This window comes from Urocampus carinirostris, chromosome 1 (assembly GCF_059441175.1).
Source record: "Urocampus carinirostris isolate Australia breed hairy pipefish chromosome 1, RoL_Ucar_1.0, whole genome shotgun sequence".
Classification (NCBI taxonomy): Eukaryota; Metazoa; Chordata; class Actinopteri; order Syngnathiformes; family Syngnathidae; genus Urocampus; species Urocampus carinirostris.
The window spans coordinates 13,750,276-13,772,474 of NC_142349.1; the positions used below are offsets into that span (position 1 = coordinate 13,750,276).

Here is a 22,199-nt window from a genome sequence, read left to right on the forward strand (position 1 = left end):
AAAATAAACCGGGCAAACAAAAGAGCTGCAAAGCACGACATCAATGGGGTGAAATTAATGAATCCAACATCACATGTATTGTGAAGCAGTGGTCTTTTTTGGCACTGTGAGGTAGAACCATATGGGGGTCCACCAACCCTTTAAGCATTTAGATTAGAGATGAGGAAATGCATTTTTAATAGAAGTGTGATTTACTTACTTTCAAATAGTGTCTATGGTTTCGGGCTGCAACAATGAATCGATTCAATCATCAATACATTTTTAAAAGACTTGACAACAAATTTCATGATATATTTGTTGTGTTGCCAGAAACAGCGAATGAGGCCCTTCTCGCGGTTAATTTAAAATCCATTAAGTCTTTTCTCTTCATTTTGAGTGTCTTCTAAAGTTAAACCTTAACAAGTGTCCACCTCAAACAACCCTTATGCCCATGTATTCAACTAACTAACTGCATAGAAGGAAGTAAAGAAGAAAAGTTAATATCTAAAAATTGACTTAGATAAATCATAAACATCTTATGATTTAATATTGAACCTTTTGGTACACTAATATAGTTTTCCAATTATTATTGATGAGTCCATAGACTCCAATTGGCTTTCCTGCACAGAAATAACTCCTAAACTTCATTATCCTCAATCAGCCTTGCTGTTGGCGAAAGCGCAAATCCTCAAAGAGGTAATATTTACCCAGATATTTCCACGTAATTGGATAGCACCTGAGGCATAATCGCATTTCTGCTCTGCTAACGTAGCCCTTGCCTTCGCTTTTTGTAAACTCAACAAATAAAACATTTATTCTGACAAAAGCAATTTAAAAAAGTGGTTTGGCCAATATCAGTCTTTAGAGGCTGCCTTTATTAAGCGGTCGGAACAGAAAACTGACAAAGAAAGCACTTTATTTTTATGCTAAATTATTTATTCCTCTAAAAGTGGCAAATGCTACAACATTATCTATCAAATTTGGTCAACCAAGCTTTATATTTACCAGACTTAGAGCATAGATTCACCAACTAGCTTTCTTCTCACCAGTGAATCTTGTTCAAACAAAATAAAATCAGGTCTTTAAGAGCCAGAACTTGTTTCCAAAATTTCCCTCATGAAGCACAGGTGAATCACTCAAAATTGTTATCAGATTCCTGAAGAGCTTGTTAAAAAAATCTAGTGTGTGTGTGTGTGTGTGTGTCAGTGTCTGTGTCTGTGTATGTGTGTGTTTAAAGGGAAACCTCTAAAACAGGAGGATCAGAAACGTATGGCTCGCAAGCCTGTTATGAGTAGATCTGGCTCAGAAAATAAGGGTCATGCTAATCTCTGCATGGTTCCACTGATTCCAGAGATGCAAGGCCAAACCAACACAATCTACACTAGGTTCGATCCAAACTGTCTAGGGCAGAGTCCCAACTACAGTTTACAATCACGGCGTTAAACCAACAAACGCCATTTTGTCTTTATGGAATCCTTTATATGGACGCTCATTTAACAATCTGTTCGGACACCATTATAAAATCCCACTGAGCCAATACCTAAAACCACCAGCCAATCCAAGAGTGGGCAGATCTCTGCACACATAGGCACTCCCCACTCTTTCCCATTGCCCCTTGCAGAAGGTATGGCTCTTTTCATGAGCACATCTGGCTTGGAGATACAATTCACGATTTTAATAGATTTCGTCTTCCTACCACTAACGGCACGATCAAAAAAACAAATGTTTGTAGATTTCAAAGCTTTGCAACATTATTTTCTATAAAACAGAATGGAGGACGAATAGAACTGTGACCACATCACATAGCCGAAGGTATGTATATATATATATATATATATATATATATATATATATATATATATATATATATATATATAGTGGGACCTCGCTACTTCGAGCTTCGACGTTCGCGGGTTCAGAGCTTCGCGGCCTGTAATAGTTAAAAAAAAAAATAAAAAAATAAATAATATCAATAAAAAAATTATGATAATGAAAAATATTACATTAAAATTAGAAATAACATTATTTTACAACATTTGAAAACAAAATATTCAATTAGAATTAGTAATTGCATCATTTTACAAAATTTAAAAACACAAAGAAATGCACGTATACGCTAAGCGTCACTGCCATAAACGCAAGCTCATTGGCCAGCACTCGCTGAATACTCGACTCCCCATTGGCCCATTCTCTACAGTAGACCACTCTTACCTCGTATACAGTACAGTACTGTACGCTTCTCGCCATAGCTCGCAGTTAGTTAGCCTTTTTCTCGTGGTGAATTTTTAAGTCTAAAAGTTTTTTGAAGCCCTTCGTGATGCCTCCCAAACGCTCTTTATCCCTTGGTGCATCTAGTGAACCGAAGAAAAAGCGAAAGATGTTAATGATTAACAAAAAAGTGAGTTTATTGGACAAGTTGAAAGCAGGAAATAGCTACACAAGCATAGCCCGACAATATGGCCTGAATGAATCCACGGTACGGTACATAAAGAAAGAAGAGAAGAACATCCGCAAAACTGCTGCAATATTTTTCACGAAAGATGCCAAAAGGGTTGTAAACACCCAGAATAGAAAATGCACTGGTTATTTGGATCCACGATTGTAGGGCGAAGAAAATCAGCCTGGATGCAAACCTAATCCGAGGTTAAAATAACTAATTGTAAGAGGTAAGTTAAATTCTGTTTTATTGTTTGATTGTTGAACAAAAATCTCTCTCTCTAACCGTATTCCATATGGTTTACTGTATTGTACTGTATACAGTAGGGGGTGTACTGCAAAGGTTTATTATTATTATTTTTTGGAAGGGGCGTCGCTGCTTCACAGATTTTCGCGGGTGGTTTTGGTCCCCATTAACCGGGTCTAAACAATAATAATAATAAAATAAATCATTATTATCATTTTATTTTTTAGCATTTTTGAAGGGAGGTCGCTACTTCGCGGATTTTCACTTTTCGCGGGTGGTTTTGGTCCCCATTAACCGCGATAACCGAGGTCCCACTGTACATATATGCACTAAACAAAAAAGTGCTATGTAATGGTTTCAGAAGGGGGCTCTAATTTCTAGTATATTTAGTAGATTTCCAATATTTTATTTCAAAATTCCTATACAATGAGTCTGAACAACCATTACCTGCATTGTTTTAGTTTGGGAGGTTTTCTCGTTCAATGAATTTGTATTGTTTTTGTCTACAACGTCTTTATATAGGCATTCATGTTTGTACCTCATAATGTCAGTGAATTGTGTCAAATGTCAAGTTGCTCTTTGTAGAATCCATGCTAGAATGCTAAGGATTTAGCTTTCCTAAACCTTTCTTTGGTAACCAACACATTTTAGACGGTAACTTACTGTATTACCGCGAGGTCTAACTTAAATGCAGATGTGATTCCTCTTAAAGGAATATCAATGCTAACATGATCACTTTCACTCTGATACCCATCAGGGTGCCCTTGGAAAGACTTTGCATGAGTCAGACTATATATAATAGTCAAAGAGACTCCAAAGACAGATTCTCTTACGGGCAGATTTGTTTGCTAATGCTTTTCCAAATATCTGATATAAATTGTCACAACCCTGTCAAAAGTCCTTCAGTTAGAAAACAATGATATATGTTTTCCTTGAGATAAGTGTATCATTTTATGAAGAGCCTTAAATCCATGAAAAGGGGATTGTATTTCAAAATACTAGATCAACTACAGGGAAACCCTTGCTTATGTTAAATATTTATTCAAAAGTTAAAGCGCCCCAAATTTATAACGGGTCTTAACCCATTCGACAATTAAATCTTGAGTCAAATGAAATGATCTCCTTTCTTTGCTTTTGTCGAAAAACACATAAAAGCACAACAATGATAAATAAATAAACAAAAACACAATTATATGATTAAATGAACTGCAAGCTTTATTCTCACACTATATTGTCCAAAGGGCTTTTATGATGCTTCAAAAACTTCTTTAATAAGCCCAATCATATGCATTAATTAAGATATTCATTCTTAGTTGTTGTGAAGTGGTCAGACCAAGACATCTAGCGACTTTACCTGAACTGCTTAAAAAAAACAACAACTATTTGCAGAGTTCCATAAAACAAATTGAATTACGATTGAATATGCCAATCCCTAATGATACATTAACTCAGGACTAAAAAGATTACCAGCAACACATCAATATTTCCAAATGGCCCCGTTGGCATGCTCTAGACGCCCTTGCGCAAGTAAAAAATAGGAGACGGATAGATGATACAGGATCTTCTAATTGTATGCCGTTTGCCTCAATTACGCCGGATCGATAACTTTTGCCATGATCTCCAGGTAAGCTGAAACCCTGCGCTCAGTCGTGCTTTTCCTGTTATCATATTAAAATGAAAGCTGTACCAGTCATCAAAACTGCTGGGACCGATTTTATTATTTGCACGCACCAAATTCGGAGCTGACACAAGTCCTTCTATAACAAGGAAGGATAAACGATCTGTGCACAATTAGTTTGAATTGGATCAGCTTATTTTCTACTATTTGTTTCATTTTGTTTTATAAACACTAACATGAAAAACACCAGTCCATCCTTTATGGAGTTGTTGTGTAGTCTATTAAATGTATTAAGAGTGGGTGGATCGGTTCAAACATCGATATCATCGATACCGAGCGAGTAGCTGGATCAAATCGATACTATTCTCTCAAGATTGATACTGTTTTCCCATTTTAATTATCACATTAATAATTTTGTGAGTGAATTGTAAGATTATACATACAATATAACTTTCACCTTAGATCTAAATGTTATTACACTTTATTTTCACTACTGATTTTATTTGAATAATATAGTGCAAAGAAGGGAACCGTATTTTCCACATTATAAGGCAGACCTGATTATAAGACACACAAAAAGTGAAATACTTTTTATTTATTGATAAGGCGCATTAAACCATGAGGTGGATACATTTAAAACAGAAGATAAACATTGTATTTCATAGAACATAGGTATTAGGGAATCTGGTTTCACAACTAAAATTAATCGATTCATTCATAAAGGAATACCATCTGTAAAAGCATGTTGTTATAATTATAATTTCCGAAGTTGGCATATTGAAATTTGAGCCTTTTGGTTATGCCTTTTAGTCTGGGGGGAAAAAAAGATGTTTGTTGTCTTGTTGACATTGTCATACTGTATTTGCATGATACATTGCTGCTATTTTGGTTTGACTCTCTTGATTTTTGTTCTGAAATATTTGTTGTCATTTAAGTATTTTCATTGTTCTAATGTTAAAGGTTTTAACATTGTATCGTTTACATTACCTGCACTGTGACTTTATTTTCAATATATTATGCAATATGAAAGGTATTCTAGTTGTCATGTTGACTTTGTTATATTTGTATTTTGTTACATTGCTCCTTTTTTAGTTTGACTCTCCTGACTTTTGTCCTCAACTATTTGTAAGTATTAATATTTATTTTTGAGTCTGTTGCAGTTTGCATTTAAGTTATTTAATTTAAAATGATATTATTAAATCAAATCATTATTATCTCATCAGCTCATCTCATCAGCTGCACCGCTTATCCTCAGTAGGGTCGCAGGGTGCTGGAGCCCATCCAAGCAATCATCGGGCAGTGGGCAGGGGACACCCTGAACTGGTTGCCAACCAATCGCATGGCATACAGGGACAGACAACTCGCTCGCTCATTCACACCTAAGGACAATTTGGACCGGCCAATCCACCTGAAATGCATGTCTTTGGAATGTGGGAGGAAACCGGAGTGCCCGGAGGAAACCCACGCAAGCACGGGGAGAACATACAAACTCCGCACGGTAAGTCCGGTAGCTGGATTTGAACCCACACAGTAGGTTCCCAAGACCTTAGAACTGTGCCGCACACGCGCTAACCACTGCACCGCCGTGCTGCCCTAAATCATTATTATATTAAATTATTTTTTACTAAATTATTTTACAGTAATCATAAACCAACTCAAAGGAATAGGGGTTCAATTATTCAATGGTCAGGAGATTTCCACGCAAAAGATTATCTGTATTGATCGATACTATCCTGCATTTACTTGAATGGACCAATACTAAAAGTCCCATTATCACCCAGCCCGAGTTTCTATACACATGTATATATTCTTATAAATCCATAAATTGGTATGCTCATGTAGAGCCAGGATATGACATAGTACACAATGCACAGGAGATGCAAACCAGAAGATTAAGACTTGATTTATCCAGAACCGTCCACATAATAATCTGACGCCCGAGGGTCTCAGATCTCCTCTCGTCACCTTGCCCGTCTAGCGTGTGGGTGCCCCGTGGAGAGCATCGTGGATTATTAAAAATATAGGGTCTGACTGTGAAGATATTGGATGCACGGCACGCGAATCGCAAGGAAAGGCCGTTCCTTGTCTGGAGTGGACGGAGTTGAGCGTGCAATTAAGGCAGCCAGCTAACACAGCCCCTCTGCTGCAAATGCTTTTTCCTCACGAGGATTACACAAACTTGCCACAATACAGTAATATAATACATAAACAAGTGCCAAAGGGAATAGGGTGCCGCAGTCAATATTTTGGGAAAATGCGCACTTGAGTATAACACAGACCTTTATTTTTCGATAAAAATTCTGTTTCATTTCTTTTCATCAGTTGAATGCAATGGGAATCGGAGCTGGTTTGCAGTGGAGAGAACGTGTTATTATGACAACTAGACAATTAGTGGTTTGGATGACATGTGAAAAGGCAGTAGATTTTATCTCAATTTCCCACTATATTTTGCCGAGTTAAAATGATAATACATTCCACTGTATTCTTCTATTCTGTTCTAAGTTTCTGTTGTAAGCTGCAAACTTAGTTTCATTCTAACATGTGAAATGTACAAAGAAATCAACTTTCATCACTGGTACTGTGACAAAAGATAATGTAATAATGAGATGAAACCCAATGTTTTTTGATATATCATCTTTATAACTGGTGGGCTTGTGGTTAAAGTTCTGTGGTCTCACTGCTGCGAACTGGGTTTGAATCCCATTACATCCTTGTGTATAATGCGCTCCCAAAAATGTGTCTAACAGACATATAAATACTGTGTATTCTAAATCAATAAACTTTGTTTGAAAATGTTAACTAGCCTTACCTATGTTTAAAACCTTGACGTTGGTCTGAAGTCCTGTCTTGAAAACCCCCGCACCGTTTGAAATTTTAAACAAGGCTTGATGCCCTACTTTGGAATACAATATAGTGGTGAGTTGACCACACCGCTCTGCTCGCCTTTAAGAGAAAAATTCAAGGCCACCCTATTTAGTCTATCGGCACACCGAAATCAAACGTCAAAACCAGCGGAAAAATAGGGAAAGAACGCTGCGTTTTCTTTGTTTTGTTTTGTTTAAGTCATCATCATGCTGAAGACACAAATCCTCTAAGCCTACCTTGGTTACGATTTGCGACGCCAAGCGATGACGCGTTTGCTCGATCTGCGTAAAGACGGGAAATGTTACACATCACTGTCACAATAGTCATGCCGGTTGAAACACGAGCACGGCATGCATATTCCAGTGCAAGTGAACCAAGATCTTGTGTGCGGCGCCTTTGGAGTCAAATGATTTAATTTGATGACGTCTGCATGCGTCGGAAATTGATGACAAAGTTGGAGACATTTACGTGAGACGGCTGCTCTGTCACCCGCTGCTTGAGTCACCTTCAGCCAACAGCATGTGGGTTTGGGGGCAGGGATAGGATGAATGTATGCTAAGAGCCCCGTCATTAAAAAAAATCTGACTTTTCTTCTGGCTGTGAGACAATACTAGACAATATCTTTGGTTTAGCGGAAGAGGCAGAAATGATATTTTGTGCGACCAGCTGAAAGACCAATCCAAACATGTAGGATGATTGAATAGTACTTTTGACATATGTTCCAGCAACCTGATGTAATTTTATTCCAGTTTTGAATTGCGTTTTATAATTTTTTGTTCCTAACGTTTGCCATGGGCAACTATTTACCCAGGGTTTACGGTCAACAATGATAGCCCATTGATGGAAAAACCTTGCTGAGTCATCCAGACAGCCCAGAAAATAATCAGCTGCTCTCTGCCTAGGCTGTTGGACATTGCCGCCTAGCGATACCGCAACAGAAACAACAGAATTACAAGAGACTCCTCTCACTCTGACCACCACCTCTTTGACCTGCTGCCCTCTATGGATGCTACAGGTTCCTTAAAACACAGACAACTTGGCTCAGACACAGTTTCTTTCACCAGGCTCATCAACACTCTAGACAAGTGCACAAAAGATTATTTATCTTTCCTTGTATAGAAAAATTAGTATTCATATTTTATTTCTATACTTATTTGAGTTCTTGCTCATCCTTGGAGTGCCGTGTCTAATCTCGCTTTTAACGATATCTACTACTTTGTAATCATCGTCAATAAAGACAATTCTAATTCGAACATACAGGATACAATCAAATATACTGCAGTACAGTATATAGAGTGCTAAAGAAGAGTCACTTTTTGAAACATGTTAAGGCCAAAGCCTGGACTAATTCCAAAATCAAGAACAGTTATGTCATTATGTATATCACAAAACCTGTAAACCAGGGACTCCTTTGCCCCAAAAAATTGGATTTGGAATGTCGTTTCTTCAACAACTAAATGATTTTATTAAGTAGGCTGCAAAGAAAACACCGAGAAATGAAAGCAGGCAAAAACAAAATAATAATACACAAATAATGCACCTTTGCCTTAAAACGTCTGTTTTGCGCTATGCTAACACATACTGCAAAACACCAGAGAAGGAAACATTTTGCATAAAAAGTGTGGAGGAGGATAGAATAAAATTTGTATCACAAGTTCCTACAATATTTGTACTTTTAAAATACTTTATATGACAATTTCCCAAAAAGGCACGAATGACCAGAATAAAGAGAAGTTGGACAAGTCTACTGGGAAGGAAACATTTGAAAACATTTTTTCTACATTATGGTTTTCCCCATATGGAGAAATTCATATTCAAATGCTTAAACATTAAACATTCTTGCAATATGCTATTCAAAAAAATAGCATCAAATGCATCTATTTGCTTTTACTTTCTTCGGCCAATCGCCAAGTATAATACCACCCCCCCAAAAAAAAGGGGTTAGCTCCCTAATCTATAGAATGTAAACTTTGTTTTTATATTTATTTACTTTTATTAATTTCAATTTTTAAAAACAGAAATTCACACTTTTAAACATACTTGAATAATGGAAACAAAAAAGCCAGATTCAAACAATGTATAATTTTGCTCCTATCGTTTTCAGAAATACACAGGGGTTCAATTTCGTAATTGGATCAGAAATTAAAAATCAGGTAAACCCAACAAAAAAATGTTACACCGGTAAACTAATGGAATGTCCGATGCACTGTTTTTGTTTGTTTTGGTTTTGCTATTAGTGGCAAGGGCTGCTCCACTTCTACAGTTTCTTATTTTTGAAAGATAGCAACATGGTGATTGGATAAGCATATTCTCTCCCTTGAGACGACTCTCCATGGAAAAAAATCTAGTTCAACAAATTTCCCTTAATTGCTGTTTGAACTAAATTAAGGAATCCGTTTGCTAACATGATGCCAAGCGCGCTAGCTGACTAATCCTCTCATCAAACAGAACATTTAAGAGTAATTACATCTAAATGATTTGAACTTTTGCACCATGGCGAAAATAACAAGCGGATGGCAGGAAGAAAGCGTGTGGCGCATGCTGACGTTAAAAGCATCACAAGTGATTGGGGGGAAAGAGGGGCCAATCCTAATCATGCACATTCACAAAAAAATAGTTAACTTACGCGCAGGTCCGTGACTGCTGGGAATACCTGAGGGAGAATGCAAGAGTAACGCTTCAATATCACACATGAATCTGTTTAGGAGCATTTGTTCAGGATTTGAAATTTTGTTTGACCACAACTGGGTCCAAAATGAACCTAGCAAGCAAAAAGTAACACAAACACATTCTGCAGATAACTCTTAGCCTGTGTACCTCCTCTGCAACAATGAGATGAGATAATGCTCTCAGTAAAATAGACTTCCTCAGTCAATGGTCCCCAACCTTTTCTGTACCATGGACAGGTCTAACGTCTGGCAATATTCTCACGGGCCAGCCTAATACTAACCATGCATTTTTTGCACAGCTGTTTCCCAGTAGGGTCGCTAGCGTGCTGGAGCTCACCCCTAGCCATAATTCAGGTGGTGGGCACAGGGCACCCTGAGTTGGTTGACAGCTAGTTGCAGGAAAAAGGTAGACAGAAAACCATTCAGATGCTCATTCATGCCTCAGGACAATTTGGAGTCACAGATCAACCTGCCATGGGGGGCACGGAGACTAAGTGGTTAGTGCGTAATCCCCAAGGTCCAGGGTTCAGCAGCCTTCCAGTACGGAAGCCGTTTTTGAGATTCTCCCAGCCCAAATGTGGGTTTAAGATCAGGGGATGGTGTAATTGTAACTAGTGCAGTCCTTTGAGACATTTTGTGATTAAAGGCTTTAAAAACAAATGTGAAATGACTTGACTTGACACACTCTTTTTACTTAGGGTACCACATTGTCAAATATGTGGGGCCATAAGTAAAATCGTTTATTGACAACATAAACTATGAACATAATAACAAAATAAAAGTTATAATTTTTACCAAAAAAAAGAAATTTAATTTTGCTACAGTGTTCATAGTTTTATTATTGTATTGTGTTGACAGTTTACGTTGTCAATAAATTATTCTAATCATGGCCCAATATATTCACGCTAAGGCCTTCGGTCGAGCTATGTCTGAATCAATCTACCCCTCAATAACTTTTTAATGGCTATAAAACCTTCACAGCAGCTTAAAAAAGTATCAATAATAACCTCATAAAGTTGCCATATTATTTAGAAATATAGCCACACTTTTCTCACAAAAATATTTATATCCATCCTGTTTTCTTTCCTTAAGAAGATTTTAATCACTCTGTCGTATAGATTATCCGTGCGTTTCAGTTCCATCAATAAGTTCTTTTCTATCGCCATCAAAACCTATTGGTAAAGGTTCCATTGTTCCTCGAAGCCTGGGAGCTGGGGTATGGCCCGTAGTTATTGGACTGAAAGTGGGGGATAAACTCTTTCCTTGGTTGTGACAGGCTTGCTAGCTTTGGAGTTGTCCAACCTTTCATAATATTGTCGGGCTTCCCTCGAAAAGTCCATCTTGAAATTGACAGTAGTAAAATATTTGGTCTCTTCCTTCAGCCATTGAGGGTTGACAAAAAAAACAAACAAACTACGAAATCGACACAACATATTTGCTTGAACAGCTTACAACAGACAGAGTTTGCTAGCTCTGCTTGTACACTCTATCAATAGCCAAATTATCCTCTTCTTTGGCACCATCACTTTGCTGGATTACCGCCCAATCCAAACAAAGTTTGTGAAAATCAACAAAAGAAAAAACAAAGTCATCAATTAGCAGGTGATCTAATGACACAATTTTTGATGTGAATTAAAAGGTCCCTTTTTTGGAAATAGAAGACCCCAAATTTAGCAGTTCTTAAAAAAGTTCAAATTTTGTGTTGTACAAAACAACCTAAATTTTAAATTTATATATAGAATATATATACAAACTGTCAGGACCAGAACAGGAAACAGGACCCACTCGCGTAACGTTACTCACAGTTTTATTGGCGAGAAGGGAAAGAAGGGCACACTCGATACGGACATCGTTGGTCGCGGGGAGTAGGTTGCTCAGCCGCGGAAGTGGGACTTCCGTGGCGAGCGATGGCATTGTCGGGAAAAAAGTCGAAAACCAGGAGAGGAGAGTAGCCGTGGTCGAGATCAAACAGATCGTAGCGGAAGAAAAACAAGAGCAAAAACACAGGACAGGGGAAAAAGAGCTTGCCGTGTCAAAACGCAGATTCGCAGACAGGCCGACAAAAGGGGGCTAACTGGACGGAGTTTAAATACTGACAGGGAGCCAATCCGTCAACAAGCTCCAGCTGGTGCCTCCGGGCGGGGCTAATTGGGCGCCATGGCAACCTTGACAGAAGCTGGCGCCATATGGCGGGGGCCAATTGGGCGCCATGGCAACCGTGACACAAACATTATTATTACTTTTTAGTTATATTAACAGTAATGACCCAATTGTCCCTTTTAATATCTAGTCGCATACCTTTTCAAAACGGAATCATATACCAGGTGTTACGTTTCCATATGCAAGATGAAGAAGCACCTTGATAAAAGAGGAAGACCCTGATGACAGATCAGAGTTATTAAAGCCTAATTCCGTTCTCCACACTCAGCATATTCGTCTTCATTTGAGGCAAATATATGTTTAATATTCCCGTCAGAAGCACTAATGGATAAAAGTGTGATGGGAATAGGAATAATCAATGACAAAAGTAAGTCTGTTCGACGCCTTGGGTGGGGAGCGATATTGTTGGCTGCCAAATAAGCACTAATGTTGCTTTTGAAGCGTCTGAAAGAGGGTTTCCATCAGTCCACTGCAGATGCGGCCATGCATCGGGATTTTTTTCCCCTTCTCTTTTTATTAAAGATCTGTCAATCTGCCGCGCAGCTAGTGCAAGGTGAACCGGGCAATATCTCCTCGGATTTCCACCCTCGCATCGCATGAAGTGGTATACACAAGAAAAAAAAGGGGCTGTGACGTTTTCCAGAACCAAGCGGTGTGCCCGTATATCCTGTCATCACATCGCAGATCAATTAAGAAATGTGAGACGGATGAGCAATCAAACATAACGTCTCAACTTCTGACCATCACAGAGTGAAAACACGATCGTGAGGGCTGGATCCTTCTACCATCTGGCCTCGCCTACCTACTGGCCGCCAGCACATCCCCGAGTGACCGTATTAGATTTATAGAGGCGGTGGGCACCCCCGCCGAAGGCATGGGATTTGATGAATGTGACTCAGCTCCCATCCAAGATCATAATGTGGGACTCGCCCAAGAGCACCTTGTGCCTGCAAACAGCCGGCAAAACAGCCGAGATGACCCGTGACAGTGAAATCAGAATTTTATTTCCCATAAAGGAACAAACGAATTAATTAATTCAACTGGCTTAATGGAAGCCATGGGAATTTGACAACTGTGAAATGCCTAATGGAGTGATTGAATGCACTATATTTACATTTATAGCATAAAAAAGAAAGGGTAATTGTAGCAAAAAAAAGTACAATAAGGAAAAAAGAAAAGAAAATGGGTTTGAGGGGGAAAAAAGAGAGAAAAGGGGCAAAGCAAAATAAAAATAAACCAGTGTCTCCCTTTGAACAACCTTTTGTTATACGGAGTGTTTACAAAAAAATATTTTATTTGAAGGGCAGCACGGCGGCGCAGTGGTTAGCGCATGTGCGGCACAGTTCAAGTCATGGGAACCTCCTGCGTGGGTTCAAATCCAGCTCCAGACTTCCTGTGCGGAGCTTGTATGTTCTCCCCGTGCTTGCGTGGGTTTCTTCCGGGCACTCCGGTTTCCTCCCACATTCCAAAAACATGCATTTCAGGTGAATTGGCCGGTCCAAATTGTCCTTAGGTGTGAATGAGCGAGTGAGTTGTCTGTCCCCGTGTGCCCTGCAATTGGCTAAACCAGTTGAGGGTGTCCCCTGCCCACTGCCCGATGATTGCTGGGATGGGCTCCAGCACCCTGCGACCCTACTGAGGATAAGCGGTGCAGCTAATGAGATGAGATGAGATTTTCTTTGAATAATAATGATACATTATCATAACAATTATCTGTATTTCCCTGTACGAACTAAAAAATAAGAGAAAATAGGCATCTTCAGGAGACGGTTATGTCAAGACCAGAACGGAAACAGGACCCAATTGCGTTACGTTTCTCACAAGTTTTATTGAAGGAAAGAGGAAGGGCTGCGCGCACGATCCGGTGTTCGCTGGACATGGGAAGGAAGTCACTCTCGTACTCGGATTGTGATCCGAACACAGAAGTGGCTCTTCTGTAGCGAGCAATGGCGGTGTCAGGGACAGAAAAACGAGTCGTAGCCGGGACAGGAGAGCAAAAACGTGGTCGGCGTCAGAAACGGGTCGTAAGCCGGGACGGGAGAGCAGATGTGGTCAGGATCAAAAACGGGTTGTAAATTGGGACTGGAGAGCAGGCGTGGTCGGGATCAAAACGGGTTGTCGCCGGAGACAAACGGCAGCAAAAACGGGACAGGCGGGAGTTAGGGTCGAAAAAGACTTGCCTTGTAAAAACGGATGTCCGGACTGACAACAGGGGATTGACCGGAATGGATTGAAATAGTGACAGGGGGGCGATCAGAACCCGCGGCAGTTGGCGCCAAATGAGCGGGCACAGGTGATTCACATCGGTAATCATGACAGGTTATGCAAGATATACTTAAACGTGTTTGGAAGGAGCTTGATTACCAAGTTGACGAATACTGTGTCCCTCGCTGTATGCATATTGGATATGGATATTTTTAAAATCTTTCACATAATCCACATGATTTTGAATTTCTCATTCAGGTTTAAAAGAGTCAATCTTTTTATCTTCAACGTTAATAATACTTTTGGATTTCATTTGCCTTTATCATGTACTTTCTGTGATATTTACACCTCAAAGGATAGCATTTTCTCGAAACACTATTGATCTATAAATATATATAAATAAATATATATATATAGATATATTTTTTTTTTATATAGATATACATATAGTTGCTCATCCGCAGTAGTGTCTATGTATTAAGCGGTAACATACAGAAATAACGGCGAAAATCAAGTCTGTGGACCAGAACTTTTAGAGTTCTGAAGCATTTAACCGGGATACAGCAAATAAAAAAAACTACTTGCAAAGTTTGCAGAACAGGTGTATCATGGCAGTAGATTGGTGATGCACAATCATTTAAAGAGCACGGAGGATAGTTGAACAAAAATTAGTCTGATTCACTTTGTTAAGAATAAAGGAAGAATCAAGCCAATATGGTTTATACTTTGTACATTCAATGTAAATACATTCCACCATGAAATAGAGCATGAGGGTTGTGCCAGTTTGTGCCTGAAAAAAAAGTATTAGAAGCTAAATGCATCCAATCCAAAGAACGAACTGCACTTTGTTAAGACATTAAAAACGACAAACATCAGTAACTAAAAATATTTGATTTTAAACTGTTGAGAGTTGTTAAGTACTTATAAAAACGTTCTAGTTACAGGCAGTTGAAAGTGGAAAATCAAAGCACAAAACATGACATATTCTTCAGAAATATTTTTTGCAGAGAGCAATTTTCAGCCCTTCCTTTGGTCTCATGCCCAGCCATGATTTGATTCCACAACCCAATGGGGGGTAAGTCAGAGGGTTACTTGGACATAACTACATGGTCCATATTGGCTGTGACTCATCACAACAACAAGAATGACGATACACAACACCCGTTTGCAACTGAGATCAGATGGTTCTACTTTCTACAAAGATCGCCATGGTGACGCTGGGAACAGCTGGTAGCGGTTGACCAGACAGTATCCATGGTGAAGGTCGGTGAGGTACTCACATATATTAGCAGTTCCTTTGGGGATGGGAAGGTACGAGCCCACGCTCCAGGCTCGGCCGTGGTAGTGCCTCTTGCAGCGGCTGCAGTCCGGCCCCGTTGTGTTGTGTTCGCATTCGCAGCCCAGCTTTCCTTTGTCGAACACGCAGCTGTTGGCGTGCAGGTTGCATTTGCACCTGAGACAGAAAACACGACACACAAGATAGTCGCCCGAGGATTCCATTGCAAAATATGTGCTGCGTGTTGACCAGTGTGGGAGTAACACCTTACAAAGGAAGGCATTCCTAAAAAGCCATTACTGCCTCTCAGTCACAAATACTGTAACACATTATCAATAAAATGTTTTACTCTGTTACTCTGTTATCAAACGCACGTTATAAATTTTGGCTTGGCTTACAAAACGACATGCAATCCTCAATCCGCAAGCAACACGACACTAAAGGAGGGAATGTTTATATCTATTTAAAACATACAACAAATTACAGTTGCGGAAGCACTGTCTCAAACACAAAGTACGAGGATGGTGAATTTCTCCATACTGATATTCTCAAGACAATATATGCTCACAGCTAAGCCGTGACAACTATAAAAATAAACTTATCAAAATCAGGAGAGTCACTTTATACATACGTATTTGGTTGTGTTTCACACCGGGTTCATAAACCATTTTAATGGACAAATTAAAGCAAATTTTAATGACTTTCAAAGACAATAATCCAGGTTCTCCAGTACCATTAATACAATGGCGTCCATTTGGGCCCGCCCGTGTGGCGCCAGGTGCGGCTCCTTGACAGATTGGCTTTCTGTCTATTTTAAGCTTAGCACACTCGCGCTTCCTTTGTCAGCCCGTCAACGAGCTTCTGCCCCGCAAGACGTGGGTTTCGACTTGGTCTTGTGCCTGTTGGTATTTCCTGTACGGTATTGTTCCCGTTTATTTTGTCCTGTTTAATTTCGGTTTCCAGTTTTGTTTCCGTCTATTCTTGTCCTGTTTATTATTTTCTCCAGTTTGCGTTCCCGTCTAGTTTGTCCTGTTTATTTTTGATATCCTGTTTCATTATCTATCCCGTCCGTCCCGTCCTGTATCGACCCCATCTGTCCGCTATCAACTCGGGCATTGGTATCGATCTCGTCGGCCCCTGGCTTTCTATCATTTCACGCCAGACTGCTGCCTAATGTGCGTGACTCCCCATTTCCCATAAAATAAAAGCTTGTGTGAGAATGTCACGCATTTGGGTCCTTATCCTGTTGTGGTTCATGACACTACCAATACATACATGATTTACATATGTGATTTTTGATCTTGCGTGTGCATATATCAATGCCAATTATTTTTGCATCTTGAATAAATTATTGGTAAATTGAAATCCTGGTTAAGTTGTTTCACTCAAATCAAAGCTTGATTACCCTTTGCCTCAGAGAGAGCGAGTAGAAAAATAAAAGACAAGGCCTCATTTGTCAGCGCCTCCCCGAAAAAAAAGGACAGCTAAATGAAAGGCACTCTTTGCTAAAGGAGCAGGAAACAGGGCTCCGATTCAGTGGTGATAGCTTGGTGATGAGCTCGATTTACCCTATTTTCACACAGACGTTAAAAGATTGCTATCCAAATGAAGTAAACGGCCCAAAGTGGGGGATATGGGTGGGCAATACACTACAGTATTTTGGTGTCATATTATTGCTCAAAACCGATACTTTTTGCTTCGAAATGTCAGGATCATTGAAAAATTGAACCCATTCCCCTTGACTTACCTCATATTTACGATAAACACAGCACAAGTATTTTAGGCATAACATTTTTTTCATTTCTTTATTAAATCACTAGATTATAAACTTAACAGTATCACATTTCTGTTAAAAATGTTTCAGAACAAAAGCTGAGAGAGTCAAAGGAAAAATGCAGCAATGCAATGAAAATAATGTATGACTATAAAACTAAAATACCTTCCATTGCACATTATTTTGAAAATAAAGTCAGTAATGCGCTGCGCTTCCGGTTTGACTCTGTCATTTTAAGCTTTTAGTAGGGGAGGACACATAGATTTAGCCATGTTTTCTGCCTCTTAGGCAGGATGCAGCAGCAGACCAGGTAGTAGGAGGTGCTAAAAGAGAGGAGGGCTGCACTATCTACATATAGAAGCGGCACTTTGAGGAAATCGCTGGAGGAGTGAAGGAACCGGTCCCGGGACAATAGTATTGATCCAATCCAAGTACTTCCTATATATGGATAACATTGATACTTGGATTAATCCGCTCACCCATAGTGAGGGACAGTTCAGTCGATATGTCACCGACACATCCCCAGAGCATCGACTGCTTGTTTTGTTTTTGCCAAGGCCTTTTGAACAAAGAGGTCCATCTTTGGAGATGAGAACATGAAAGGCAGAAATGACAGCGCAAATTCAAAATACATCCATTCTAATTGACTTCCTGGCCTGGCAGCTACGTATCATGTTTATGATTGATCATTGAAGGTAGAAGGGTAGAATATTTTACAGTAAATGACCTCCAATAATAGACACGGTTACTTCAGGTTTCTTCAGAGGGGCCAATGAAAATCACAGTCCAGAATCATTTTCAGATTTTCCGTCATAGTATTCAAGAGCGCCATTTTTTAAGTTGATTCTTTAAGTCAGTTCTTAGACAATGTTATTACTTAAAAGAAACTCATACACAAAACCTGCTTTTATTGCAAGAATCTAGCAGATGGCACAAATTCACCTTCCATAACCAAGGAACAATCAACATTGTCAATACAAAAATGAACTTTCCTTGATATTTCTTTTCTTTTCAATTTTCATAGTTTTCACAGCCAATGCAAAATTCGTAATTTGCTTCTGCCTGGTGTTGTAAAGTACAGAAGATTGGTTGTATTTAGTAGCACTGGTTCTGGCTATGGCAAAGAATAGGTTTGCAACACATTCAAGTGTAGAGCTAAATTTATTTAGGAGCGAAGCGAAATACAAAATTCTATTTTATATGACAATAGTTTTACAAAATCATTGTTTTAAATGTCAATCAGCTTGTTTATGTCGTCATTTTAATCTGTATATGGGGGGCATAATAAATTATTCAAGACTAAGTAGAATAACTGCAATAAGTGGCAGAATTTTTTTTTCCATACAGGGGTGCGTTGTTTTACCTAGCTCCTTTGCATTTTCGGTACTCGTGTCAGGATGCGTAAAATTGTAACAAAATTATCAGTAAAATAGGGTGATTACAATATCAATGAGTAAAACAGGAAAAATTATGCTGGGAATAGGGAAAACTGCTGGTACCTTTATAAATATAATAATCCAACCGTCATTGTTCTCAGTTCCTTTTTGTTTCCAGTAATTGCAAAATTTGAAAAAATGTAAAGGAAATGTTTACTCTGTAAAAGTTCCAAAAGCAATTACAATAATAAAAGGGGTTGTTCTACTTGCAGAAAATTGTGTTTATTTATTAACTTTTCTGAATTTAAAAGGATTTTTTTAATTTTTGGGGGAAATACACAAAATGAGCCAAACTTGTCACGATCTGACACTTGCCCGCTAATTGCCCTCACCTGTGCTTACTCTTTCAGCCCCAGCTGCCACTCGTTCCCTAATAAGCCCTCTCCCTATTTAAGCACGTCATTCTTGTTCACTCCTGGTCAGTCCATCAGCAAACCTCAGCACATGCAAGGCAAGCACTTTTTGACTCTGGGTCCCGTCTGTCCTTTATCCTGCTCGATTCCTTCCCATGTTTCCTGTATCGATTCCCTGTCCCTGGCTTCCCGATCGTCCGCAGCTACCTGACTTGTTCCGATTTCCGACCACGCTCCGTCTCCGGTCCGGGCTGTCCAACATGTTCCAATCTCCGACCACGCTGTTTTCCCATGCCGGCTGCCCGACTTGCTTCCAATCTCTGACCACGGTTCGTTCGCGAGGGCTTCCTGCTCCTCCTGCCCAGCGAGCACCAGATCGCGGTCTTTTTCCTCTTGCCCTGACTTCCCTGATCTCTCAATAAAGCATTGGTCTAAAACGTTATGCATTTAAGTCCACTGCTTGTACCGGTCGTGACACAAACTACCACCAAAAAACACAATATTACATGAAAAGACGATGATTTTATCGGTTGTAACACACTTTTGCTGTTTTTCTTCTTGAAAAAAAAATCTGATTGTGTTCTTAAAATCAAAACCCATTTGAACTGGACTACCCATCTCATGCCAGATATTTCCCCAAAGTCCATCACTTTTAATCAATAAAACCAACCACCACTTCTGAAATTAATTACTGCGTGTTGTTCTTCTACCACTCAGACAGCAGTCGATCCCTGAAGTCATGAGCGATTACATTTGACCTTCCTCTTAATTAAAAAAAGAAAAAAAAAAAAAAAAATCGGAATCGTCGGGTCCCAACAGGCTTGGTCAGAGAACATTCTGTCCCAAGGTTCAGAATTGTAGTGACTACTTACTTTCACTGTTGGCATTGTTATAAGAAGGAAAATAAAACACTTGTTCTTATTCAGAATTTACAAACAAACAAACAATTTATGCTCTTTTCTTTTAATTTTTACAAGTCTTAATTTTTTGTGTGATTCCAGACATATTTAGATTTTCTTTTTTGGCTCTTTCAAAAAGTTGGGTAGTTAATGCCCGGTGTAATGCAACCAAAAACAACCTTCTTACTTTTATACTCAGCCTTTTAAATGTTTTTGGGTAGCCATACTATGTCAGCACCCTCGAGGTGAGGCTCATATTATGTAAAATAAACGCTTCTTTCTTGACCTGTGAGTATTGTAAAAATGTATGCTTACGTAGGTGATAGTTGTTAGATTTTTGATTACTTAGATCCAGATTGTTTTTCTTTAATTATGGGGTGTGTTGTTTGAGGTGTTCTTAAAAAGTATGAAATTGAATATTTTCTCTCCTAGGTATGTGTTAACAATGCCCGGCTGAGTTCAAAGAATATAATACAAAAATCTATTTTTTCAACACGCTTATTTGTTTATATTTTACTTTTATTACCGGTGTTCCGGCCACAGAGAAAAGGAGGTGGGGGGAGATGGGGGGATTGGAGAGAGATATAACACGCATGATAGCGGTTTTACTTCGATCACTTCAATCCTGAAATAAAAGAACTGTTTCAAATTCAGTCCAAATGCCAACTTGAACCCCAAAAAGATGAAAAATGAGTTTATTTTAACGCATTTAAAAATTTCACATAACTTGCATGCCTCAACAAAATGACAGAGGCTGCAATGATTATTTCAACCAGAAGATGTCAAATAGAATATTTTGGAATCACGGGCAACACCTTTAATGCATGACATTTTTTTAACGCTAGAAGGCACTAAATAATACACAGGGACTCTGTTTTTATCAATAAAACATTGCTCATCTAACTAAGGTTTAGCATGTTCATACCTGACAACCTGTACGTTTTTGCCATACAAAGTACGTGTATTGTGCATTTTAAGACGGTATGACGTACAAGAAAATCTGTACGGAAAAACGCAAATTTGTCAATTATGGGTACCATCCGGTATACACCGACTATCACGAAACGGCAAATCAATCAAGTCAAACGACTTTGCTGCGGTACCCTCTATCTCTGTATCGTTTTTTCGTTGCAAACGAAGCGAGCAGTTTAATACACCTGTGCGCATGCGTCTGTCGCCTGGGGATTTCCCATCATGCATCATTCCGATCACACGTGAACAAAGCGAAAGCAGAGCAACGGCCGAACCGGAATTAAAACGCCGTAAGTCATTCTGATCTGAAAACAACAGGCGGGGTTGATTGAGTAAATTTCAAATACATGTGGTCTTAAAAAAAAATCGGATTTCATGTGGTAGTTGTGTAGTGAAAGGAAGTTTGTCTCCTTTTCAGAGAACGGACTTTTTCGGCTCAACTCATTAAATAAAGCCGGCTCTCTAACGGCTCACTTGTTTTGATGCATTATATTAAGAATTATAATGTTGTATAAAGAAGTTAAGAAAAAAAGGAACTATAAAAGGAGAAAATGAAAAAAGACAGGTTTGTGGTTATCCCTTTAATTGCTATATTACCAACAATAATTTAATGCAGAAAATGAATTATTAATTTGAATAATAATTCTACTATATTTGCATGTGTTTTTTCCTTATACAGTGAACATACAAGCTACTTAATTGTTGAACTACTTTTATAATATACCTCATTCATGTCAAGCAACTCAGTATCTCACAACAAAATGTTAATTAACAATATATATGATCTAACGAAACACATGTACAATATAACATGTTAAACTACCTAAATAAACACGTTTGAAAAAGAAATATGGTGTAAGATTATTTTGTATTTTGTAAGGGAAAACACGACAGCTTGTTAGGGCATGGAGCCTCGGAGGTTGACAGGTATGCATGTTTTTCTCGTCCAAGTCAGTTTACTCCGGAAGTTGTTGCTAAAACGGCAAAAGCCAAGTAACAACAAAGGTGTTAATGAGTTGCTTAGCAGTTGAATTAATTGATACACAAACAGTATGGAGTATCCACCATTTTCCCTTAAAGGTTCACACAAGAGATTCAAATCAACTTCAGACACAAAACAAATAAATAAGTTTAGTTAAGCTGCAAAGATCTTTGCCAATTATTTTATACTCCCTAATGTTCCCAAAGCCGCCTGCGCCGCCTCCTCCAGTGGGAACTGTGAGCTCATAAAAGTGTCAGTTTGCGCACACTTCAGCTACAACTAGACACTTAAAATTTGTCGAAATTTGTAGGTTTTTCTAAATTAGCGA

The 22,199-nt window shown here is 38.9% G+C and overlaps 1 protein-coding gene across 4 annotated transcripts in view; it reads right to left on the reverse strand.

Annotated features, from left to right (window-relative positions):
• LOC148373626 (netrin-G1-like) overlaps positions 1-22,199 on the reverse strand; it is a 197,150-nt gene that overhangs the window by 94,638 nt on the left and 80,313 nt on the right. For 2 of the 4 annotated variants that reach the window (XM_088327478.1, XM_088327462.1), the window contains exons 4-5: positions 15,460-15,632; positions 9,772-9,798 (exon numbers count right to left, since the gene is read on the reverse strand). In XM_088327478.1, the coding sequence (XP_088183604.1) occupies positions 9,772-9,798; positions 15,460-15,632 (200 nt within the window). Of the gene's footprint in view, positions 1-7,381; positions 7,427-9,771; positions 9,799-15,459; positions 15,633-22,199 lie in introns of all 4 variants that reach the window. The other 2 variants (XM_088327453.1, XM_088327471.1) reach the window with 2 other exon arrangements.